The sequence below is a fragment of the Chinchilla lanigera genome, unplaced genomic scaffold (genome assembly GCF_000276665.1).
Source record: "Chinchilla lanigera isolate Chin_1 unplaced genomic scaffold, ChiLan1.0 scaffold00032, whole genome shotgun sequence".
Classification (NCBI taxonomy): Eukaryota; Metazoa; Chordata; class Mammalia; order Rodentia; family Chinchillidae; genus Chinchilla; species Chinchilla lanigera.
In genome coordinates this window covers 11,419,765-11,442,066 of record NW_004955433.1, presented here as the reverse complement: position 1 = coordinate 11,442,066, position 22,302 = coordinate 11,419,765, and the positions used below count along the sequence as shown (strand labels likewise).

General features: G+C 36.7%; 2 protein-coding genes across 10 annotated transcripts in view; one reads left to right on the top strand and one right to left on the bottom strand.

Moving 5' to 3' along the window:
• The window catches only part of Fto (fat mass and obesity associated), a 410,887-nt gene extending 392,889 nt beyond the window's left edge, over positions 1-17,998 (bottom strand). For all 6 annotated transcript variants that reach the window (XM_013516227.1, XM_013516224.1, XM_013516226.1 and 3 more), the window contains exon 1: positions 17,847-17,998. In XM_013516227.1, the coding sequence (XP_013371681.1) occupies positions 17,847-17,891 (45 nt within the window). In that variant the 5' untranslated portion in view covers positions 17,892-17,998. The remainder of the gene's footprint in view (positions 1-17,846) is intronic.
• An 87-nt stretch (positions 17,999-18,085) lies between these two features.
• Positions 18,086-22,302, top strand: part of Rpgrip1l (RPGRIP1-like) — a 102,478-nt gene continuing 98,261 nt past the window's right edge. For all 4 annotated transcript variants that reach the window (XM_005388309.2, XM_005388310.2, XM_013516223.1 and 1 more), the window contains exons 1-2: positions 18,086-18,275; positions 20,856-20,947. In XM_005388309.2, coding sequence (XP_005388366.1) covers positions 20,863-20,947 — 85 coding nt within the window. In that variant the 5' untranslated portion in view covers positions 18,086-18,275; positions 20,856-20,862. The remainder of the gene's footprint in view (positions 18,276-20,855; positions 20,948-22,302) is intronic.

Sequence of the window (22,302 nt, the reverse complement as noted above, 5' to 3'; positions counted from 1 at the left end):
CAAGGAAGGCATTTAAAGTGGTTTGGAGACTATGATCAAATAAGCTACTCCTTCCATTTACAGAAGGCAGTAAAACCTACAAAAGAGTGATTAAAGGCTATCCTACACTAAAGGAGAGATTAAGCAAAAGATAAAGATGAACTGGGGGAGACAGGCACAGTAAAGTCCTTCAGGTAAGGTTTTAATTTTTTTAAGTCTCTTGGTCATTGGCCATAAGACTGAAATGTGTACAAACTGGTCCTCAGACCTGTTTCCAAACATGAACAGCAAACCCTTGGGATCTCAGGAGTGATAAGGGAGCCTTTCATATGTTAATGATGGGTGTCTGAAACCCTCTCACAACGTTGCGAGATAGAAAATAATATCCCAAAGAAGGATATTTTGGCACGCTGAGTATTTTGGAAAAAAAAAAAAAAAGTATACTGGAAGGCTACAAAACATCCTGGAACGAAGGTATCTCTGATATTCTGTCCTATCTCTCATCTCTCCTTCTATCCTGAAGCAAATCAAAACCCTGAAGGATGACTCTTGTCCAAAGTGGATCGTAGTAACTTGAACACCTTTACCCAAGGCAAGTCACAAAACCCAAATATATTACTCTAACTTTCCCCTACTCTTCTGTGTAAGAATTAGTCAGGAAGAAATTCTTCTTTGACCTACCTTGTCTGATAGGAGATCATTAAAACTACCATTTCAGAAGGAGTCCTAACTCACACCTGGTGAAAGAATGCTACACAAAAAATCCAAGAAGAATCTGGACAGGCCTTGCTAAGTTTCCCTTCTTCACTCTATTACATTAGATCACACCATTTTGTTCAATCATATTTCTATATTCCTGTCCACTCTTCATGCAGCCTAACCACAAAAATGGATAGCTTTTCCTAGACCTTTGGGTCTTCATTCTGAAGGCCCCTAGGTAAGATACAACTATGAATAAATATAAATTTATTATGCTTTTCTCTTGCTAACCTATCTTTTGTTATATAGGGGTGTTGGTTGTGATCATTATAATGGGCAAGGAAAAGTATTACCTCTTTCTGTCACCTACACTAGCTTCAGGATGAAGGCTGATCTCAGGAAAGACTAAGGCAGGATTAAAGCGATGGTATGATCTGTACCACCCACCAACCTCAAGTGGGGGAGATCTGCAAATTAAGTTGCTAACCAATGGCCAGGGATACAATCCATCATGCATATGTAATGAAGCTTCCACAAAAACCCCAAATGAGTAAGTCTAGGAAGCTTCCAGACAGCTGAACATGGGAAGGTTCTGGGAGAGTAATACACCTAGGACATAGAAGCTCAGCCCTGCCCCATACTTTACTCTATGAATCTCTTCCTTCAGGCTCAGAGATTTATCTACATTGTTGACAATGTCCTTTATAAGAAACCAATAAATATTTGAGTTCTCTTGAGTCCTAAGCAAATTAATGGAAATCAAACAGGAAGCCATGAAAACCTCAAATGGTAGCCAATTAATCAGAACCACTGGGCTAATAACCTAGGCTTACAATCAGCATCTGAAAGTGGCATCAATCTTATGGGGATAATTTTTCAAACTTTGGGATCTGACACAGTTTGATAGTGTCAGAATTTAATTGAATTAGAACACTCAGCCATGACTACCGACGAACTGATGGCTTTCTTGATGTGTGGGGGAAAAATCCTAGACATTTGGTTATGAAAGTGTTCTGTGAGAGCACAGAAGACTGACTTTATTTTTCCATTCTTATATTGGGCTACTACAGTGCAACCCAGCCCATGATAAAGGACCTGACAAAAATGCCAAATCAAAGCATAAATAAATTAGAAAGAGCAAAATAAAAGATAATAGGAAGCAGACACTTTGCAAATGAGAAGAGGACCAAGAGATGAAGAGAGGGGAGAAGGGGGGGAAGTAAAAGAATTAAGATGTATTATGTACATGTACCAACTTCCCAGATCAATGTAATTACTATGTACTGCAAACACGCACTGATAAAAATTTAAATAAAAAATAAAATTACAAATCACAAGGAATAAGGTAAAACCACTTAATGGGCACATAAACTTCCTTCTATTAACTTGTTATTTTATAACTCAATGAATCTTATAATTTGAGGTTTATTTTATTAAATTTTAAGACAATTATCATCAAAAGTAAAAGATATTTTTAATGATTTCATTTAAAACAACTAATTTAGGGAGAAAAATGGAGGAGTGGCAATCAGAGAAATACAGCCTTTCTGGGACCTGGGATCAAGACACCTACAAAATAATTTGAGTAAGAGAAAAAAAATTCCAGAAATTGGGAGGGAGCTGACAGGAAAACTAAAAACTACAGAGAAGCTGGAGAAACAGAGCACAATGCAGAGAAAAGAACAAAGCAGGCTGGAAGCTCACCCTGGCTCCTGGGGTGGGATATGTCTCCACAGATACAAGATGGCTGGTGGGCCAGTAGCTTCAAGAAGAAACAACAGACCAGTCAAAACCCAAGATTACTGTAAACTACAAAAACAGTATGGGGTTTTACTGCAAAAGTGAGTCCTTCTGTAAAGAGCTGACTATACTTGGAGAATAAATCAAGTGCAGTGCCTATCCTACTTGAGAGGGTTTAATCTGGAACAATATTGGGAAGGGACTGTTTAAAACTAAGCCACAGAACAGCTACACTTCAGGATTTCCTGTTACCCTACCACAGTGACTGGGTGGGAGATGGCTACAAGAGACAGAAACAGAGAGGGTACGGGCTAGACATAGGGCTAGACAAACTCCTGAGAAGTTTAAGCAAACCCAGAGGAACATGGGGGCCCACTCTCCATAATGAGAAGCCAGGCCCAGCATGTATGGCTTTCAGAGGCAGATGGGTCTGAAAATGTTGACCTTAAACCCAGTGACCTGTTTAAACCACCAACCACATCCACCACAAAGCTCAGTAATCTTCTTGCTTTTTCCATCTACCAACACAAACAAGGACATGCCTCAGCTTGGACTGTTGCCATAGCCTGGGGTGTAGAGATAGAGAGGTACCTAGAATGGTGGGGGAAACACTTGACAAACTCACAAGCCATAAAATGAGACAAAACCATGACTTGCTGGATTCCAACACTGCAGACCCTCATTCAAAATGAAGAGGGAATTTTGATGGAACCATTTCCTTTTGTTTTTTTTTTTTTCCATTTTGCGGGGATTGGGTTTTTCTTTTTCCTGTTAACTTTCTTTTTAATTTTTCGCTTTTCTTCTTTTTCCTGTTTGTTCTTTTCTATTACTTTTATCTATTAATACATCCATGATGGTGCCATAACTCATATGTCTTGTTGCTGAGAGGCTCTGATTTGAATTTGATCATCTGATGTTATATAGCTAATCCATGCACAGCTTTTGTTAATATAAAGACACCAAAACAAAAAGAATCATTATTTCATAGCTAGATTATTATTAAGATCAGTAGTAAATTTTTCTTTAATTATTCATTTCTTGTTCCTTGGTGGTTTTATTTTCATTTGGGATTCTGGTTTGTAAGTAATATATACACATACGTATATTATAACCTATTCATTATTCAATTTTGAGTATTTAAATTTTGTAAAAATTTTTTCCAATTACAGTGTCAAATACAGAAAAGGGACTATTCATCAGATGAATCTGGAATTATATCTCAACAGAGGAAAAGGTCAAAACCTATCTATTACTCTTCAGATGAAGATGAATTAGAGTTAGATGAATATAATGTTGTAGCCAATACATTCAATGAACATAGTGTGGGTCTGAGTATGAATGAACAAGATCAAGAAGAACAGCAACTGATAACAGAAATGTGATAGAGCATGAGCACACAGAACTGCAAAACGTGTAACTTCTAATAAGAAATTAACTGCAGTGATGCTTTTGTGTATATAAATTATTCATATCAATAATATACTCGAAATTATAGTTGCAGAAACAAACATATGCCATACAATGCAGCTTTAGAGAAAAAAGAAGAAAACATTAGCAAGGCTGAGAATCTGTTACCATTAGAGATGAAAATTTTATAGTTTTATTATCATTAATTATGGGGATTGTAGCATTTTCTATTATTAAAGGACACACAAAGTCCTTTACAAAGTATTAAAGTCCTTAGAAAGTATTTAAAAAGTATTAAACTTTTTATCAAAGTCCTTTACAAAGTATTAAAGGACATACAAAGAATGCCAAGCAATATGATCATTTTTTGGCTCTTTCAAACCATTTAAATGTCTTACAATACCACATGAAAAAACCAAGGATCTCTTTAATAAATTTAGAAAAATCATAGAAAAAATTTTAAGTACATTTGAGAATGCAGTAAAATGTGGAAGAAATATATATAATGATAGGTGAAAGTATGACTTTATGGAGAGGACATCTAAGTTTTCATCTATACATCAAAGGAAAATGGCCCAAATGTAGGATAAAATTCTACAAATTATGTTTGCCTAATGGTTATACTTAAGATTTAAATGTCTATACTGGCAAAAGTGCAAACCCTACAGTGCACAGGCATTCTTATGCTGTTGCTTTGAAATTGATGGACAGCTTATTATCTGAACATTGCACATATATGCATGCAGTTATTATTCAAGTACTATATAACACTAACACAAGAACTTTTACCAAAAAAAAGTTTTTGCAGCACAGTACAGCCAAATCAAAAAATCTTTATTAGTATAAGCAAAGACAAAAGCACAGCAAAAGCATAAACTTCAAAAATCATTCTAGTATGAAATTTGTTAAATGGACTGATAAAAGAACCATTTGTATGTTAACAGCTTGTAAAAATCAAACATAGACACTGATCAAAGGAAAACCTGGAAATATAAAACCTGATCTTGTCTTTGATTACAATAATGCAAAAAAAAAAAAAAAGAGGCATTGGTTCCGTGGCCAGATGTCATATTACAGTTCCTTAACAAAAATATTAAGATGTTATAAAAATTGCAATACAGCTAATTTGTGGTATACCAGCAATGGGGTGATCATCAGATTTCCACGTAAAAATTTAGAGAATTAGTTACTGATAAACTCCTAACCCATAAAGAAATGCCACAAGCACAAATTACTCAAAAAAATTCACTTTATTTAGAATTTAGAATCAGGAAGATTCTAAATTTAGAATCAGGAAGAAATGAATCAGATTTAGAATCAGGAAGAAATGCATAGAAGAAATGTAGAGAATGTTATTGAAAATTACCTGAAAAAACAGGTGCCATTGCAGCCACAAAAAACCAAAACACATTATGACGTTTTCCATACTCTTCCCAAATCAGCTGGCTTTACATATAAAATGTTTTAAAGAAATTCACAAATACAAACAAATTTCTTTTACTTTAATGAATGAAATCAATAAATTAGTTGACTATTATAATCTTTGAACTGGTATGATTAATATTAATTTTTATATTCGGACAGTAATTATTCAAATTCAAGCAACTAAGTAGATTTGGTCCACTGAGAGACTTTTTATCAATCTTATTAATAAAAGGATCAACAAAAGTGATTAGATGCATTTGTACCACCAGTGCTACAAGCCATCTGATAAGACAGCCATGCATGTACCATGAGTGGTTCAAACTGGTGAGAACGTATTAATTTCCTTTTATTCCTGAATAGAACCTTTTATCTCACTTATCTTTCATTGCTTAATTTTTCAAATTTTGCTACTTTTGTCCTGTTTCCTATCCCTACTCTCTTTGTTAATATAACCATTAAGCTTCATTAATATTTAGATAGTTAATTACCTCTATGCTATTACTACTGAATTCTTTTCTATTGTTAGTGGAGGTAAAGTTGTTACCTCCACTAGGACACTGTGTCCTTAACACTGGTCACTTCTGTTGCCCATACTTTCAATAGAAATTTTAATCTTGTCAGTTTCTTTTTGGTACCTTTTCTTGGACTCTAATTCTTTCCTAACCTGGTCATTCATGGTTCGTTTAGCCCAGATAGTTTTTTATTTGTGTCTTCTGTAAACTCACTGGTCATTTTATTAAATCCATTATGTGTAGTTATATCTTCTTTGAGTTTGCATATTTAGTAGTTATTTACTGTAATCAATATTTGGTTTTTCCTAGTGTGTACATTACAATCCTAGATCTCCTTGCTATTGTTAAGAGTAGTATATAATTGGTTCTTATGGTTCTTATGACTCAATATCCAGCTTGTCATTCACCCTATTTTTGTTGCTCATTTTGTTGCTGTTGTCTGGGTGGCATACTTGTTATTAATTGGTTTTCTGTATATGCCAATATCTGGATTGCCTTTGTGTCATTAACAATACCGGTCCATTCCCAGAGAACTAGATGCTGGACCAATTATACTGCATCCTCCCAAGCAACATTAATAGAGGTAGTTGGATCTTGGTACAGAGGCAAAGGCCTACAGTTTGCCACTCCAACAGTATACACTGAAAAGTGGACACTAACTAAAGAGATCTCCATACCAGGGAAAAACTCCAGTGAACTGACTTGCAAACCTCAACACATACACACACACAAGCACACACAAAACAGAAGCATGAAAAGAGAAGGCAACAAAATGCCTCCAAAAACTCCCAACTCCCCCAGATCTGATCCATGGGGCATGTTAAGGGGAAAGATATCAAAACCTGCATGGCTGAATTATTTGACATGATAAAAAAAGAGAAAAAAATGAATCATGAGGTGCTCAGCAAACTCAAAGAAGATATAACTGAGCATAATGGACTTAATAAAATGACCAATGAGTTTACAGAAGACACAAATAAAAAACCATCTGGGCTAAACGAACCATGAATGACCAGGTTAGGAAAGAATTAGAGTCCAAGAAAAGGTACCAAAAAGAAACCGACAAGATTAAAATTTCTATTGAAAGTATGGGCAACAGAAGTGACCAATGTAAGGACACAGTGTCCGAAAGAGAAGACAGAGCTGATGTAACCAATTATGCAGCATGATCCTTTTTATTTATTTTTTTTTTTTTTTTGAGACGAAAGTCTCATTACGTAGGACAGGCTGGCCTTAAACTCGTTTATACAGCCCAGGCTGGCCGCGAACTCACGGTGATCCTCCTGCCTTGGCCTCCCCAGCGCTGGGACTACAGGTACGCACTATCATGCCTAGCTACTCAGCAAGATCTTAAAAACAACAAGAGAAGATGAAAAATAGATTGAACAATTGCTAAATGATGCAAAGAAGATTAATCAGTGATTCCCTGAAATTAGTGAAAAAAATCAGAAGACAGCACAAATGGCAGAAACAATAACAGAAAATATTCCAAAAAAGGGAAAAGAACTTAACATTCAGCTATGTATGTCATATAGAACCCTAAATAGCCACCATCACAAAAGAACCTCTCCTTGACACATTACAGTCAAAACCCCTGAAGTCCAACACAAGGTCAAAATCTTAAAAACTGTTAGAGAAAAGCAACAACTCACCTATGAAGGTAATAAGCCCATTAAAATAGCAGCAGACTTCTAAACATGAACCTAAAATGCCAGGAGAACTGGGAGGGAAGTGTTTCAAGCCCCAAATGAAAACAACTTCCAATACAGACAGACATAACCTGTAAAACTACCTTTCGAAAATGATAAAGAAACAAGGTCTTTCCATGACAAAGAGCACCTCAAGAAATTCATGACGACCAAACCAGCATTATAAATATTCTCAAGGATAATTTTGAAAGAGACAACAAAGCCAACAATGCCAAAAAGTCTAATAGAATGCATCAGGCAGTGTGAGCCGTTAAGAAGTGGAAACAAGGGAATCAGTAACAGGAAAATAGCAGAGTGAGAAAAATAAGTCAGCTTTCAGTAATAACTCTCAATATGAACAGACTCAATTTCCTAATCAAAAGACACAGATTGGGAGAACAGATAAAAAACCAAAACCTTGAGACAAAAAGAAAAAATACAAAGCATCAATGAATCATGGAGTTGGGTCTGTGAAAAAACAAACAAAACAGACAAACCCTTAGACAATCTTACCAAGGAAAGGAAAGACCCAAATCAATGCAATGAGAAATGAGAAAGCAGAAATCACGACATACACATCAAAAATCCAAAACATTCTCCTACTTCAAAACCTATACTCCAATAAATTGGAGAACTCAGAAAAAATTGGATAAATTCCTGAATACATATGAACTGTCAAAACTGAATAATGGGCTGGGGATTTAGCTCAGTGGCAAAAGTGCCTGCCTGGCAAGCGCAAGGTCGTGAGTTCAGTTCCTGGTACCGGAGAAAAACAAAAAAACAAAAAAAAGAAAAAAAAACTGAATAATTAAAAAACCCTGAATAATCCAATAACAGGCAATGAAATCGAAGCAATATTTACTTATTTTTGTTGTTGTTGTTTTCTTTTGTTTTTCTCCGGTACTGGGAACTGAACTCACGACCTTGCGCTTGCCAGGCAGGCGCTTTGCCACTGAGCTAAATCCCCAGCCCCTGAAGCAATATTTAAAAACCTACCAAGAAAAGCCTGAGACTCAATGGATTTACCATTGAATTCTACAAGAATTTCAGGGAAGATCTAATGCCAATACTCTTCAAACTCTTTCATGAAATTGAACAGGAGGAATACTCCCAAAGTCATGACTGAAAGCTAACATTATCCAGAGTCCAAAACCAGAAGGATCCAACCAGAAAAGAGAACAATAGGCCAACCTCTTTAACGAACATAGATACAAAAATCTTCAACAAGATACTGACAAAACAAAAATAAATAAAACAAAAAAAAACCAAGATACTGACAAACAGAATGCAACAAATCATCAAAAAGATCATACATTATGACCAAGTAGATTCATCCCAGGAATGCAAGGATGGTTCAACATATACAAATCAATAAATGTTATACATCACATAAACAGAAGCAAGGACAAACATGGTATGATCATCCCCAAAGAGAAAAACCAAAAAAAAAAAAAAAAAATCCCCCAAAAAACAGGTATAGAAGGACCTTATCTAAATCTGATAAAAGCTAATATCACATTAAATGAGAAAAACTGAAAGCTGTCCCCCTAAAGTCAAGAGTAAGACAAGGATATCCACTATCATCACTCTTATAAAACATTAACATTAACCAATATTGTTCCTATGCACCAATAATGAAATCACCAAGAAAGAAGTTAAAAAAGCAAAACCATCATAATTGCATTAAGAAAAATTAAACACATAGGAAGTAACCTCACCACAGAAGTGAAAAATCCCTACAACAAATACTACACCACTCTGAAAAAGGAAACTGAAGAGGTCATCAGAAAATGGGAAGATATCCATTGATCCTGGATAGAGAAGCAATATCATCAAAATGGTCACACTTTCAAAATTAATACAATATATATATTTAACTCAATCCCAATCAAAATAACAGTAGCACTCCCACAGAATGAGAGAAAAAATACTAACATTCATTTGGAACTAGAAGAGATCTAAAATAGCAAAAGCAATCCTGGACAAAGAACAAAGCAGAAGGCATTAGTCCCAGACTTAAAGTTATATTACAAAGCCACGGTGATGAAAAATAGCATAGTGGGGCACAAAAATAGATGTGTGCATTGATGGAATGCAAAAGAAGATGGAGAAACAACCCCAAACACAGAATCTACACCCATATCTCTCATCATATATGTTATGGTTTGTGTCTTCATGTTCCCCCAAATCCTCATGCAGTCATGAGGCGGGATTCTAGAGTTTATGATTGATTCATGGTCCAGTGTTGCAATTATGGCTGTGAGTGCTATACCTGCCCTGGGGCAGACAGTTTGCACACAATGTAAGGGAGGGAAAGAGCCTGCTTGTCACTCTTCCCCTTGTGCTCTTGTTGCTTTGCTGTTTCACCGCTATAAACTGTTGCCCTCTGCCATGTGCCATCCTGCTTTGGAGCCAGCCGAGTATGGACTGAAACCTCCACAAACTATAAGCTAAATAAACCTTTCCTTCCTTCATTCTGGGCGTTGGGTATTTTGTCTCAGCAATGAGCGAAAAGTAACCAAGATAATATACTAAACTAAAACCAAAATGGATCAAGGATCTAAATATTAAAACAGAAATAATCTGCAGCAAGATAAAACACATAAAACTTATAAAAACACAGGCATAAACAAGGAATACTCTGAACAGAACCCGAATTGCCCAAGTAATAGCTTAGATGGACTTTATCTCAATCTGATAAAAGCCATCTATGACAAACCAAGAGCCAACATCACACTAAATAGACAAAAACTGCAAGCTTTTACTTTAAAATTAAGAACAAGACAAGGATGTACACTGTCACCACTCCTATTCAACATAGTTCTGGAGACACTAGCCAGAGCAATTAGACAAGAGAGAGAAGTAAAAGGAATAAAGATAGGAAAGGAAGAAGTGAAATTATCCTTATTCACCAATGACATGATACTCTACACAGAAGACCCCCAAAACTCCACCAAAAGACTCCTAGAGTTAATCAACAAATTCAGTAGCACAGCTGAATACAAAGTCAACATTCAAAAAGCAATAGCATTCCTATACACAAACAACAAACATACTGAGAGAGAAATAAGGGAAACTATACCTTTCACAATACCATCCAAAAACCTGAAATACTTAGGAATTAATCTAACAAAAGAAGTAAAACACCTATACAGTGAAAATTACACTACTGTGAAAAAAGAGATTGAACAGGATTTCAAAACATGGAAAGATAGATATTCCTTGCTCATGGATAGGAAGAACCTAGTGAAAATGGCCATACTCCCAAAATTCTCATATGGATTCAATGCAATTTCAATGAAAATACCATTGGTATACCTCACAGACCTAGAAAAAATATTCCTAAAATTTATCTGGAACCAGAAGAGACCCAGAATAACAAAAGCAATCCTAGGCAACAAAGGCAAGGCAAGAGGTATCACAATCCTCAATTTGAAATTATTCTACAAAGCTACTGTGACAAAATTAGCATGGTATTGCAAAAAAAAAAAAAAACCTGAAGATCAATGGAACAGCGTACAAAATGCAGACACAACCAAAAAGACACTCAGCCACCTTATCTTTGACAAAGGGGCCAAACATGTTCACTGGAAGAAAGATACCCTACTTAATAAATGGTGCAGAAAAAACTGGCTTTCCACATGCCAAAGACTAAAACTACACAAGCCTAGCACCATGCACCAAAATAAAGTCAAAATGGCTTATAGATCTAAATATTAAAACAGAAACACTAGATCTAAAGGAAGAGAAAGTAGGTGGAAGTCTTGAAGACATAGTGGTAGGTAGAGAGTTCATGAACAAAACCAAACTGCATGGGAAATACTTCAAAAATATCAACAACTGGGATCTCATCTTATTGAAAAGTTTTTGCACATCAAAAGAAATCACCAACAGGGTGAAAAGAAATCCCATGAATTGGGAGAAAAGTTTAGCCAACTGTCCCTCAGACAAAAGACTCCTGCCTAGAACATACAAAGAATCAAAAAAAAAAAAAAAAAATCAGGGCCACAAAATTCAAAGACCAATCCAAAAATTGGCATCTGAGATGAATACACACTTGTCACATGAAGAAATACAAATGGCAAGTAAATACATGAAAAAATGTTCAACATCATTAGTCATCTGAGAAATGCAAATTAAAACAACACTGAGATTCCATCTACCCCCAGAAAGAATGGCTATCATCAAGAAATCAACTACTAACAAATGGTGGAGGGGCTGTGGGGAAAAAGGCACTCTTCTCCACTGTTGGTGAGAATGCAGACTGGCACAACCACTGTGGAAATCAGTCTGGAGATTCCTCCGTAAACTAGGATTAGAGGTCCCATTCGACCCAGCTATTCCCCTCCTGGGTAATTTTCCAGAACTGAAAACATCATACCACAGTGATGTATGTGCACCCATGTTGATAACAGTGCAATTTGTAATAGTTAAATCTTGGAAACAACCCAAATGTCCATCAACTGAGGAATGGTGTTATAGTCTGTGCCTGCATGTCCCCCAAAACCTCATGCAGTCATGGAGCGGGATATTAGAGTTTATGATTGATTCATGGATGTGAATGCTACACCCACCCTGGGGCGCATAGTTTGCATATGTATGGAAGAGAAGGAGGCTGCTTGCTGCCACTCCTCCCTTTTGCTCTTGTTGCTTTTGCTGTCTTCTGTGGTCATGAAAGGTTGCCCTCTGCCATGTGTCACTCTGCCTTGGAGCCAGCTAAGTATGGACTGAAACCTCCACAAACTGTAAGCCAAATAAACCTTTCCTTCCTTCATTCTGGGCATCAGGTATTTTGTCTCAGCAAGGAGAGAAAAGTAACTAAGACAAATGGATAAGAAAGATGTGGTATTTTTATACAATGGAGTATTACTCAGCTATAAAGAAAGATAAACTAGAGGCTTTTATAGGTAAATGAATGCAAGTAGAGACCATACTCATTCGTGAAATAAATCAGATTCACATGTGTAAACATCGTATTTCCTCCCACCATAAGAACCTGAAAGAGTAAATAAAATCTGAAAGGTACAATAGATATTGTGAAAGGGAAAAGAAACTGCTCAAATACGAAGGAGCAACTGGGATGAACAAGAGGAGAGGAAAAAGAAAGAAGAGGAAGAAAATGTATATGTAAACACAGGATAGCTAGGATAATTGTACTACTATCTGTTGGTTTATGGAAAGGAGCTGTTAATGTGTAATTGTTTGATCAATCTTGCATGCCTACATCTGGTTATATGTGCAACCATTCTGAAAACTGTGTAATATAACATTATGTAATGTCACTATGAATGACACTATGTAATATAACAACCATTGTTAATATCCTATCACATTTTGAAATTATATATCATTTTATTGTTCTCTATGCTGTTTTGTTTATGTATTTTTTGTTATTTTGAATTTTTTTAAATGAAAAAACAAAATTTATACGTATATATAAGGATAGGTGAAATAGGTGTATTGCTGATGTCTATGGTTTATTGAAAGGAACAGGCAGGCATTGCTTAAAATTGTCTTTTTTCTTGACCAATTTTGCACCCTTGAATTTGGTAATCAGAATGACTAATTTGAAAACAACAATATGCAGTATAAGAACCATTGCTGAACTCCTACCATCTTGTATGGGAAAGCGCCACATCATTTACAATGTTGGTTTTTTTTTTTTTTATTACTTGTTACTGTCTTTGATTGTTTGATCAGTCTTACATTCTTTTTTTGTTTGTTTTTTTCCGGTACCGGGAACCGAACTCACGACCTTGTGCTTGCCAGGCAGGCGCTTTTGCCGCTGAGCTAAATTCCTAGCCCCCAGTCTTACATTCTTATGTCTGGTGGATTGAGCAACTTCACTGAAGATAACAGTATGTAATGTAGCAACCACTGTAAATTCCTATCATTTTGTTTTGAGGTCATGTATCATTTTTGTTATTTTTGTGTTGTTTTGATTTTGTCTTCATTGTTTTGTTGGTTTTAATTTTTAAAATAAAAAATATATATACATTACTAAAACAAATTAACAAATGTTCTTATTAAGTGCATAAGGATTTCCATAATGAACTGCTTCTATTTTCAGTATTTTAAAAGATAATGTATGGCAAGCCAGCTTAAGAATCATTGGAGTTAATGTGTAATGCAACATCAAAACCTCTTTATTTCATGACCAATGACAGTTCTCATATTTGCAAAAAGTGTCAGTTCCAGACATCTCACAAGGATATGCATTAAATATTAGGAAAGATTCTATAACCTCCTCCCACCACCAGCACCACCACCAGGTTAAAAAGATCATCCTAAGGAAGGAATTCTATAACTTTTAGTCTAGACCATCAGTGGCAAAAATTATAGAGACTGAGTGCCCAAAGTGCAACCTAAAGCCCACTTATTTATCATGAAGTGCCAACAGTGCAGTTAAACCTGAATACTGAGGTTTTAGTTTAGAAAAAGAAAAATAATTCTACACATGGCTCACATGCCCACTGCAGTGCGTATACCATAGGTTCGCCACCACTGGTCTAGACCATAAACCAGTAGGTATCCTTATTACCACATACTTTCTCATGATAAAATTTACCACTCTACTGTTAGAACATTCTTATTTATCTGTCTTCCATGGAAAGACAGAAAATTCCATTAGGACTATAACCATTACCCTTACCTATATGTTCCCAGTCTTAAGATGAAGAACTTAACTAGATTCCTCATCTAAACCATAGACACAGAAAATGACTTCAGCAACCTTTTATTTTCTTTCCATTTTAGATGCATAGTAGAGAAGCTAACCACAGTCCAGATGCAAATACCTGCTTATGCTGGCACCCAACACAAGGTTACAAAAGGAATGTTCTAAATGTAAGCTAAATATCTAGTAGAATTAGATAGGTGAAGGTGAAGGTGGTAATGACCATGACAATGAGTTAATGATCATAAAAACTATGTTTATTTTTACTACATGCCAGGAACGTCCCGTATCTCATTTCATCCCCCCATAACTATATTACTTCAATTTTGCGGAATTTTGCAAAAGAAACTTGAGGCTGAGAGAACTTTAAGATAAAGCAGAATTCAACTCTAGGCTTCTAAAGAAAGCCTCATACTCTAAACTACATTAGTCTTGCCTTACCTGCAGCAGATACATTCTAACACATGCCCCGCTCCAAGAGGAAACATAAAAGATCCCACATTCCACTTACATTAAAATGTCTAGAAAAGGTAAATCTGAAGAACAAAGACATTACTGGTCGCCAATTGAGGTGAAGGGAAATAACTGCACATGAAGACAATACACAATATAAAGGAAAACACAAAGATTCAAACATGAATAATCCTAGCAGCTCTTTCTATAATAACCTAAAAAGAGAAATAACGCCAACATCCAGCAACAAACAGGTGAGTGACTGTTATGGTTTGTGTCTACATGTCCCTCCAAAGCTTCATGGGATTACGTACAGGGCTTTTTCAGAGGTAGCTGAATCTAGAGTGTGTGATGCTGGAATTAAGGGTGTGTGATTACTAATCAATCCACTAATTGGTTTGGCACCACCCTAATCACAGCAGTCTGGATAAGACATAAGGTTCAGAAAGATGCTGTTAAGCCTTCTTGTTGCTTTGTTACCTCCGGCCACTGTGAACTGTGGTCCTCCTCTGTGACGTCCCTCTGCCAAGCCACCCTGCCTTGGAGCCAGCTGATTATGGACTGAAATTTCTACAAAGTGTGAGCCAAATAAACCTTTCTTCCTTTCTTTGACTGTTGGGTATTTAGTCTCAGCAATGAGAGAAAAGAAACTAAGACAATGACTAATATGTGATATAGCCACACATCAGACTGCTACTCAGTAATAAATACATATACACACACATATAGAGAGATATATGTGTGTGCGTGTATGTTGATACATACAATAACATGGATAAGTCTCAAAAATCCTTATGCTGAATGAAAAAAGACCCAAGAGAAGATACTATTATAAATAACAGTACTTCCATTATATAGATTTATATACTTCTATAAAATACAGACTCATCCAATGACAGAAAACATATCAGTGTTTGCCTTGGGACCAAGGTGGAGGGTGAAAGTGGCTGCAAATGAATAAGAGGAAAGTTTTCAAAGTTTTCAAGAAAGGCAGAAATGTTCTCTATGCCAACTGTGGTGGTTTTCCATATATATATATATATATATATATATATATATATCAAAATTCATCAAAGTGTATACTATGAATGGTTATAAATTATTGTATGTGAATTATATCTCAATAAAGTTAATTAGAAAAAACAATAATTCATGAGTAATTACATTTTTTAAGATGCAAAACAACTGCCAACACTTTGTTCTAACCAGTAATTCCCAAGTGAGTTACTCTTAAATAAAGAGCAAAGAAATCTTTTAAAGCAAATAAAGCTAGTTACAGTGATGTTGCATAAATGTAACTCCAGCATTGAGGATGCTGAGGCAGAAGGACAGTAACTTCAAGGCCAGCCTGAGCTACACAGCAAGTCCCAGGCCAGTCTGGACTACATAGTATCTCAAAAAATAAATAAATAAATTTTAAAAAGCAACAAAAGGCAACAGGCTCTAACAATTTAACGTGTTTCACAAGCTGAACATGGACAAAACATCTGAAGTTGGAGTTAGAGGACCTGGTTCTGTGCCCTAGTTCAACCTAGCAACCAAGCCTTAAGCAAGTTAGGACTTCTACAAGTCTCACTTTCCACATCCCTAAAATGTGGATGACATTAATACATCATAAGGGACAGTTCTGGTTTTAATGAAGTAAGCGCTCCTTTGGAGCAGGGTTTCTATCTTAGCTAAAATTACATTCTTTATGAGTAAATACAGTAATAGGTGCTTAATAAATCTAATGAATAAATAAATCACTTTTAAAATAAACCTGAAAGCCAAGAAAGACATAATGCACAGCGCTACTGGGCCATATTTAATTGGTTTTTAACACTGTGTAGGCTAATGTAGTAAGGTTATCCCCCTTTATACTCATCTATAGTATATCCAGATTTAAGCATGGAAAGCTCAGGTCCCTGGTGAAATGTCGTTATAATTCAGTTTATTATAGATCAGATTTGATATCTTAAATCCCTAGATGATTTGGCCAAAGACAGACTCACTTGTAAAACTAAACTCTATGAGAGCAAGAACTACCCTATTTTATTTACCACCAATGTTTTAGGCAATATTTGCCTAAAACATAGAGTAGGCATCAAAGAACATGTGCAAAGGCTCTGTGATCAGATGAGCTACAAGCAAAAGGGCCTCTTGAGAAGGTTAAAGTGGCTAATAGGAAGAGAGCAGAGTGCCATGTCCAATGGGATTATGAAAGCAGATAGGGCCCAGAAGATGCAGATCTTTCAGGCTAGGTAAAGTTTTGTCTTTATCCTACAAGCAACAAAAGGCCACAGAAGATTTTTTTTTAACAGGTGGTAAGCACAGTAAGGAGGGAAGAAAGGAACAAAATTTCGTTTGAATGCTGAAAAAAAATTTTTATGGTGGAGAAGAGACTGGTTGTTGGGGAAACAGGAGTCAGTGAAGTTAAAAGACTTAGTGTAGTCCAATGGCAAGCTATAGCAACAACCCATTACAGATATAATGCTAGGGAACAGACTCTCAATACATTCTAACAAATCAAAAGAACACAACTTTGGGAATGGGGGAAAGGAAAACACAATTCTTCTTAGCCTCAGTGATTTATCTGCGCAACAGAACTGTTGATATTCCATCTGTATAATCTATCTTGCAATCTGCTGTGACAGCAATATAAAATAATACAAATGCAATGCACCTAACGCAGGTGCCTGACACAATAAACAAATAAACTGCTTTCGCTATTACAGCCATCGCATGTATTGACAGCTAGGAGAGAGCTGAACATCAAAAGCAGAGAACGGTAATACAGTAAAGATTCATATTCACAGTGCTTAAGACTGAGACTATTACCAACTCGTCACTAAGTCAACTGTTGCAAATGAAAATACCTGACTCCACAGATATTTCACCTAATCAGATCTCAATCTTTAGAGACCATTATGAAACGAGAGAGCACAGCTGGTATGATCACAGCCATCTGAGAGGCCGGTAAACTGAGGCACAAAGGTGGCTACAAATTTCACTAAGAATAGGTGGAGAAGCAGGACAAGGAGAGGAGTGTCATGATTTTCATTTCTGAGCTGATCCAACAGAACTCGGCCTGCATCCTGAGCAACAAGAATTTGCAACACAAACACATGCTCGCGCACACACCAGGTCTCCAGGTCCCTTGCAAGACAAGGCCATATCATCCCTTGACTCAACACCGTGCATTCTCTCACCATCAGAGCAAGCCCTTCCGGTCTCCTGGCCCCAGCTCCAGGAGCTCGAAGAACCTCAACCTCAAAACGCTCAACATACCTTAGCTTCGCGCTCTCGTTCCTCAGCGGTCTGAGTGCGCTTCATGCTGCCGCTAAAGCCGCTTTCGCCACCGCGAGCAGCGTAACTCCTTCGCCTAGGACCCCGCCTCCTGTATGTAGTTCCCTCACTGCTCTGCTTCCCCTGACGCCATTCTCTCTCAGAGGCTCGAGAACTACCACTCCCAGAATGCACCGCAAAACACCCGACAGCGCTTCGGGCTCGAGAGCCTGAGAATTTCCCAAGTCTCACAGCTGGGCGAGCGTAGTCCCCTGCACAACGAGCGCAAAGCCTAGAGCCCAATGAGAACTACATTTCCCAAGGGGCAATGGGGCTGGCCATGTTTCTCCCGTGCTCCTCTTGGCCAGCAGACAACACATGCCGTTGGCGCCATAGCAACGGTAGCTAGCTAGCGGCCGGGGAAGAGTGGCGGTGAGTACTCTGGGGGAAGATGGGGGTACATGGAGGTTGTCTGGCCCTCCTGCTGCAACACCGGCCAGGACCATGGGGTACGCTTTACAGCTGCAGAAGGCCCTGGAGTTCTTCCGTGAAAAGCAGCCCAGCCCTAGACATCTCCCCATTCTCAGGCCTGCATCACAGCCGCCCTTCCCCACGACCTGGACCGATGTGAAATCTTAAACCCCAAGCAATAAACCATAACTGAAGAGAGTTGTCACCCCTAACCAGATCCTTCAAGTAGGTCACAAACACAGCTCGGTCATTTACCCAGGGTTCAGAATTGGTTGGTAGACCCTAAGCCTCCCGAGATACCTATTGTTACCAAATTATATAGTTATCGTCTACTATCCATAAGCTGTTAATGCCTCAAGGCAAAGACTTTGTTTACCATTTAGTTTCCATTTCTCGTATTCATTTACTCATTCAGTAAGAATTAACGTTGCTGCTCACGTGTGGCAGACACTGTTTCCAACTAACTCTGAACAAGACCATCTCAAGATGTTTATACTTTTTATTAGTGGAGACAATGAACTAGTTCACAAATGAGATAATTTTAGATAGAGGCCATTGCTATAAAAGAAAGAAACCATGAGGAAATTAGGAAGAAGGCTGCCATAACATAGTACTGTATGGTCAGGGAAAGCCTTTTGAGCAGAGCTCCTAAGATTGAGGTTCTGCCCATGAAAAGGCCCTGACCAAGACAACAGCGGATGGCCTTGGGGAAAGGAGACCATGTAGGTGGAGAATAATGAGCAAGAAGGGAAAGCTTGCTAGAGGCATTGCAATATTGTGCAGGGTGTCTCAATAACATTTTGGGTCAGATAACTGTTAACATTTTGGGCCAGATAATTCATTGTCATGGATCCTATATGCGCTGTAGGAGGTGTACCCTCATTCCTAGCATCTGTTCCCTAGATGCCAGTAACTCTTCCCCTTTCCAGTTGTTACAACCAAAAATATCCCTAGATAACTAATTCCTAGGTGAGTAGGCTTGGGCAAGTTACCTGTCTCAGCTTCCACATTTGTAAAGCAGGAATCATGTGAGTAACAATCTCACAAGGATATTGTAAGGTTATTTAATTAACTCATATTAATGAATTAAGTACAACACTTAACAGTGCCTGTTGTAAGTACTGAAAACATTTGATAAGTCTACAGCCATATCACTTATGTCCCCTCTCATCAGAAAATATTCAGGGGCTGGGGATTTAGCTCAGCGGCAAAGCGCCTGCGGGTTCCCGGTACCGGAGAAAAACCAAAAAAAAAAAAAAAAAAAAAAAGAAAATATTCACTAAATGTTAACATCATTATCATTATTATAAAATAAACCTAAACAATTGAAAAGCAGTCACTTTCACAGGTGACCTGTGTTTAAAGTTGATCATTTGAATCCTAAATTTGACCTTTTGTGTAGTAGTATTTCCGGAAAGAGTAGTCAATCTCCTGGGCCCTCTTCCTGTATACACGTGTACATACACATTTTCGTAAATGATCTCTGGATTTTTAGATCCTTCTTTCTTTCATGTAGTCAAATGTTTAGTGAATGTCTGCTCTCTGAATGCACCTAACTCTGCCAGCCTCCAAGAATACAAAGGTTTAAAGCTTCCTGCTTTATTGGTCTTCACATTCTAGGACCAACATTCTAGAATTTGAGAACCTCTGCCTTAGAGTATCTTCATTAGCAGTTTTCATTTCACTTTTTAAGTAGATGGAAATTAAAATATAAAATTTTGTACTTATTTTTGCATACTGAAGATTGTATAGACCATACCCATGTACAAAATAAAATTAGTGTGATACATCTCTATGAAGAACAGAAACTATAAAATTACAATTATTTGGACAGCCTTTATGTTGAGGTAAGTAATCTCTGGGACCTAGGCATTATGGTGACAAAAGCAGGACACAATACAAAACCAATTGGTCAGTTTATGGAATCTTTTTCACAAAACTTGAAACTACCCACTCATTTGTACATCAAGCAAATAACTAATATTCCAGTACCATCAACAGTCCAGGCACATGTGCTAAACGGTTTTAATTTACCATCTTACTTTTAGGAAAACTCCTTGAGACAGATATTATTTGCTCCATCTTTTAAATTAAGGAACTGAAACTCAAAGAGGTTACATGACATGGGCAGCTGTAAATTGATAGGACAGTGATTTCAATCAAGTTCCTAACTTTCTTGCAAAATACCTGCTTGCTTTGTGGAGAAGAGGGGGAATGGAGAGGAGGCACTGTATTTCTTAAATTTGAAATGGTTTGTTTTTGTTTCAGGTAGAGGAATAATAAGGGAAAATGAAAAATTATAATCTTACCTCATTTCCTAAGCAAACTATAGGAAATATACTGTTGAAAGAAACACTGTCTCCATGATTGAATGTAGTATTACTTTTAGAATAGAAGCTTTCATCTTCTTTAAGCAGCACATGTGGGCAATAAGATGTCCATTATAGTTTTAGTCCCTTATTCGTTTTATTTGGTTCATTCCATTGCATAGTTAATGTAATAACTTGGAAAGAGTTTATTTGAATTTTCTTTCGTCCACAGATAGGCCATGTCTGGTCCAGCTGATGAGACTGCAGGAGATCTGCCTGTGAAAGATATAGGTCTGAACCTCTTTGGAGTGGGAGGGTTACAAGGTATGGCCAGCTGTTATTTATTATAGTTATGAACTTTGATCTGTGATTTCTTTACTTTTAATTTAAAGTATTTCTGATACTCATACAAACCAAATTATTTAAGTAACTATATAGCTCTTGATTGGACTAAACAAGATGGAAAGTTAGAACACATATGGTATTTTACTACATGCATCAATTATCAACAGCTCATAGCAAATGCAAGATCCTCCTCTGTTCTGATAAAGAATTGTTATAAATCATCTTTTTAAAATTCCACACATCAGTAGAAACTACATAGAATGTATCAAGCCTCCAAACTGAATTGCCTGGTTTAAATCACGTTCACCTTTAAAACATTTCTTTGTGTTTAAATTTTATATGGGAGGAAATGCCATATTTTTAAAACTTTGCCTTTCAAGTAGAGTATCTCACAATAGCTTGTTTATGCAAGTGACAGTGACTTTTTTTATCAAATTAATATACATTAAAGATTTTCTTTTTTCTTTTATCACTTAGTGGCTGCTATAGAGCTAAAGAGCACTTTCAATTATGAAAGAAAAGCATTACTTTAAAGAACAATTTAGAATAGAAACCTCTGTTTAAACAGTTCGTCAACCATACCCTTATGCCCCTACATTTGCAATTGAAAAGGCTGGGGATTTAAAATACATTCCAGTACGGAATCTTCATTAGAATAGAATAAGTTGCCACCTTGACTATCTCAGAAAAGTGATCAATATATTTATTCATTAAAACAGACAAAGTCTGCTGTACAGATTTTACAGTTGGAAGTAAAAAGTATGTATAAACTTGGCTTTAGATCTTTAAGATAAAGTATCAGATATTCAAATACAAATAACTTTTAAATGTGCAAAGCTATTTATTAGATGTTGTTATTGAATTCAATTCTTGTCTTCAGTAACCACCATAGGACTTTAATCTCTGTCGACTTGTTCATTTCTATTGGAAGATTATTGAAAATTGAAGTATTTCACAATAATATAAAAGTACCAAATTTAAGCATCTATAAAAAGATATTGTATACACATGATAAAAGGGTATAGAAGACGTTTAAAAATATATAAAGTAGTTTAAAGAAAAATGATCTTTAAGCTTTCAGTTGACAGTTTTTAAATTTTAGGAGTTTTCTGGAGCAGTAATCTTGTAAATTTTACCATTTTGTTTTTTGGTTTTGGTTGTTTTTTTTTGAGACAGGGTCTCATTATGCAGTTCAGGCTGGCCTTGAGCTCACTTTGTAGCTCAGACTGGTCTCGAACTCACAACGATCTTCCTGCCTCAGCCTCTCAAATGTTGGGATTACAAGCATGCGCCATCATAGTCGGCTCAACTATTTATTTTCTTTTTTTTTTTTT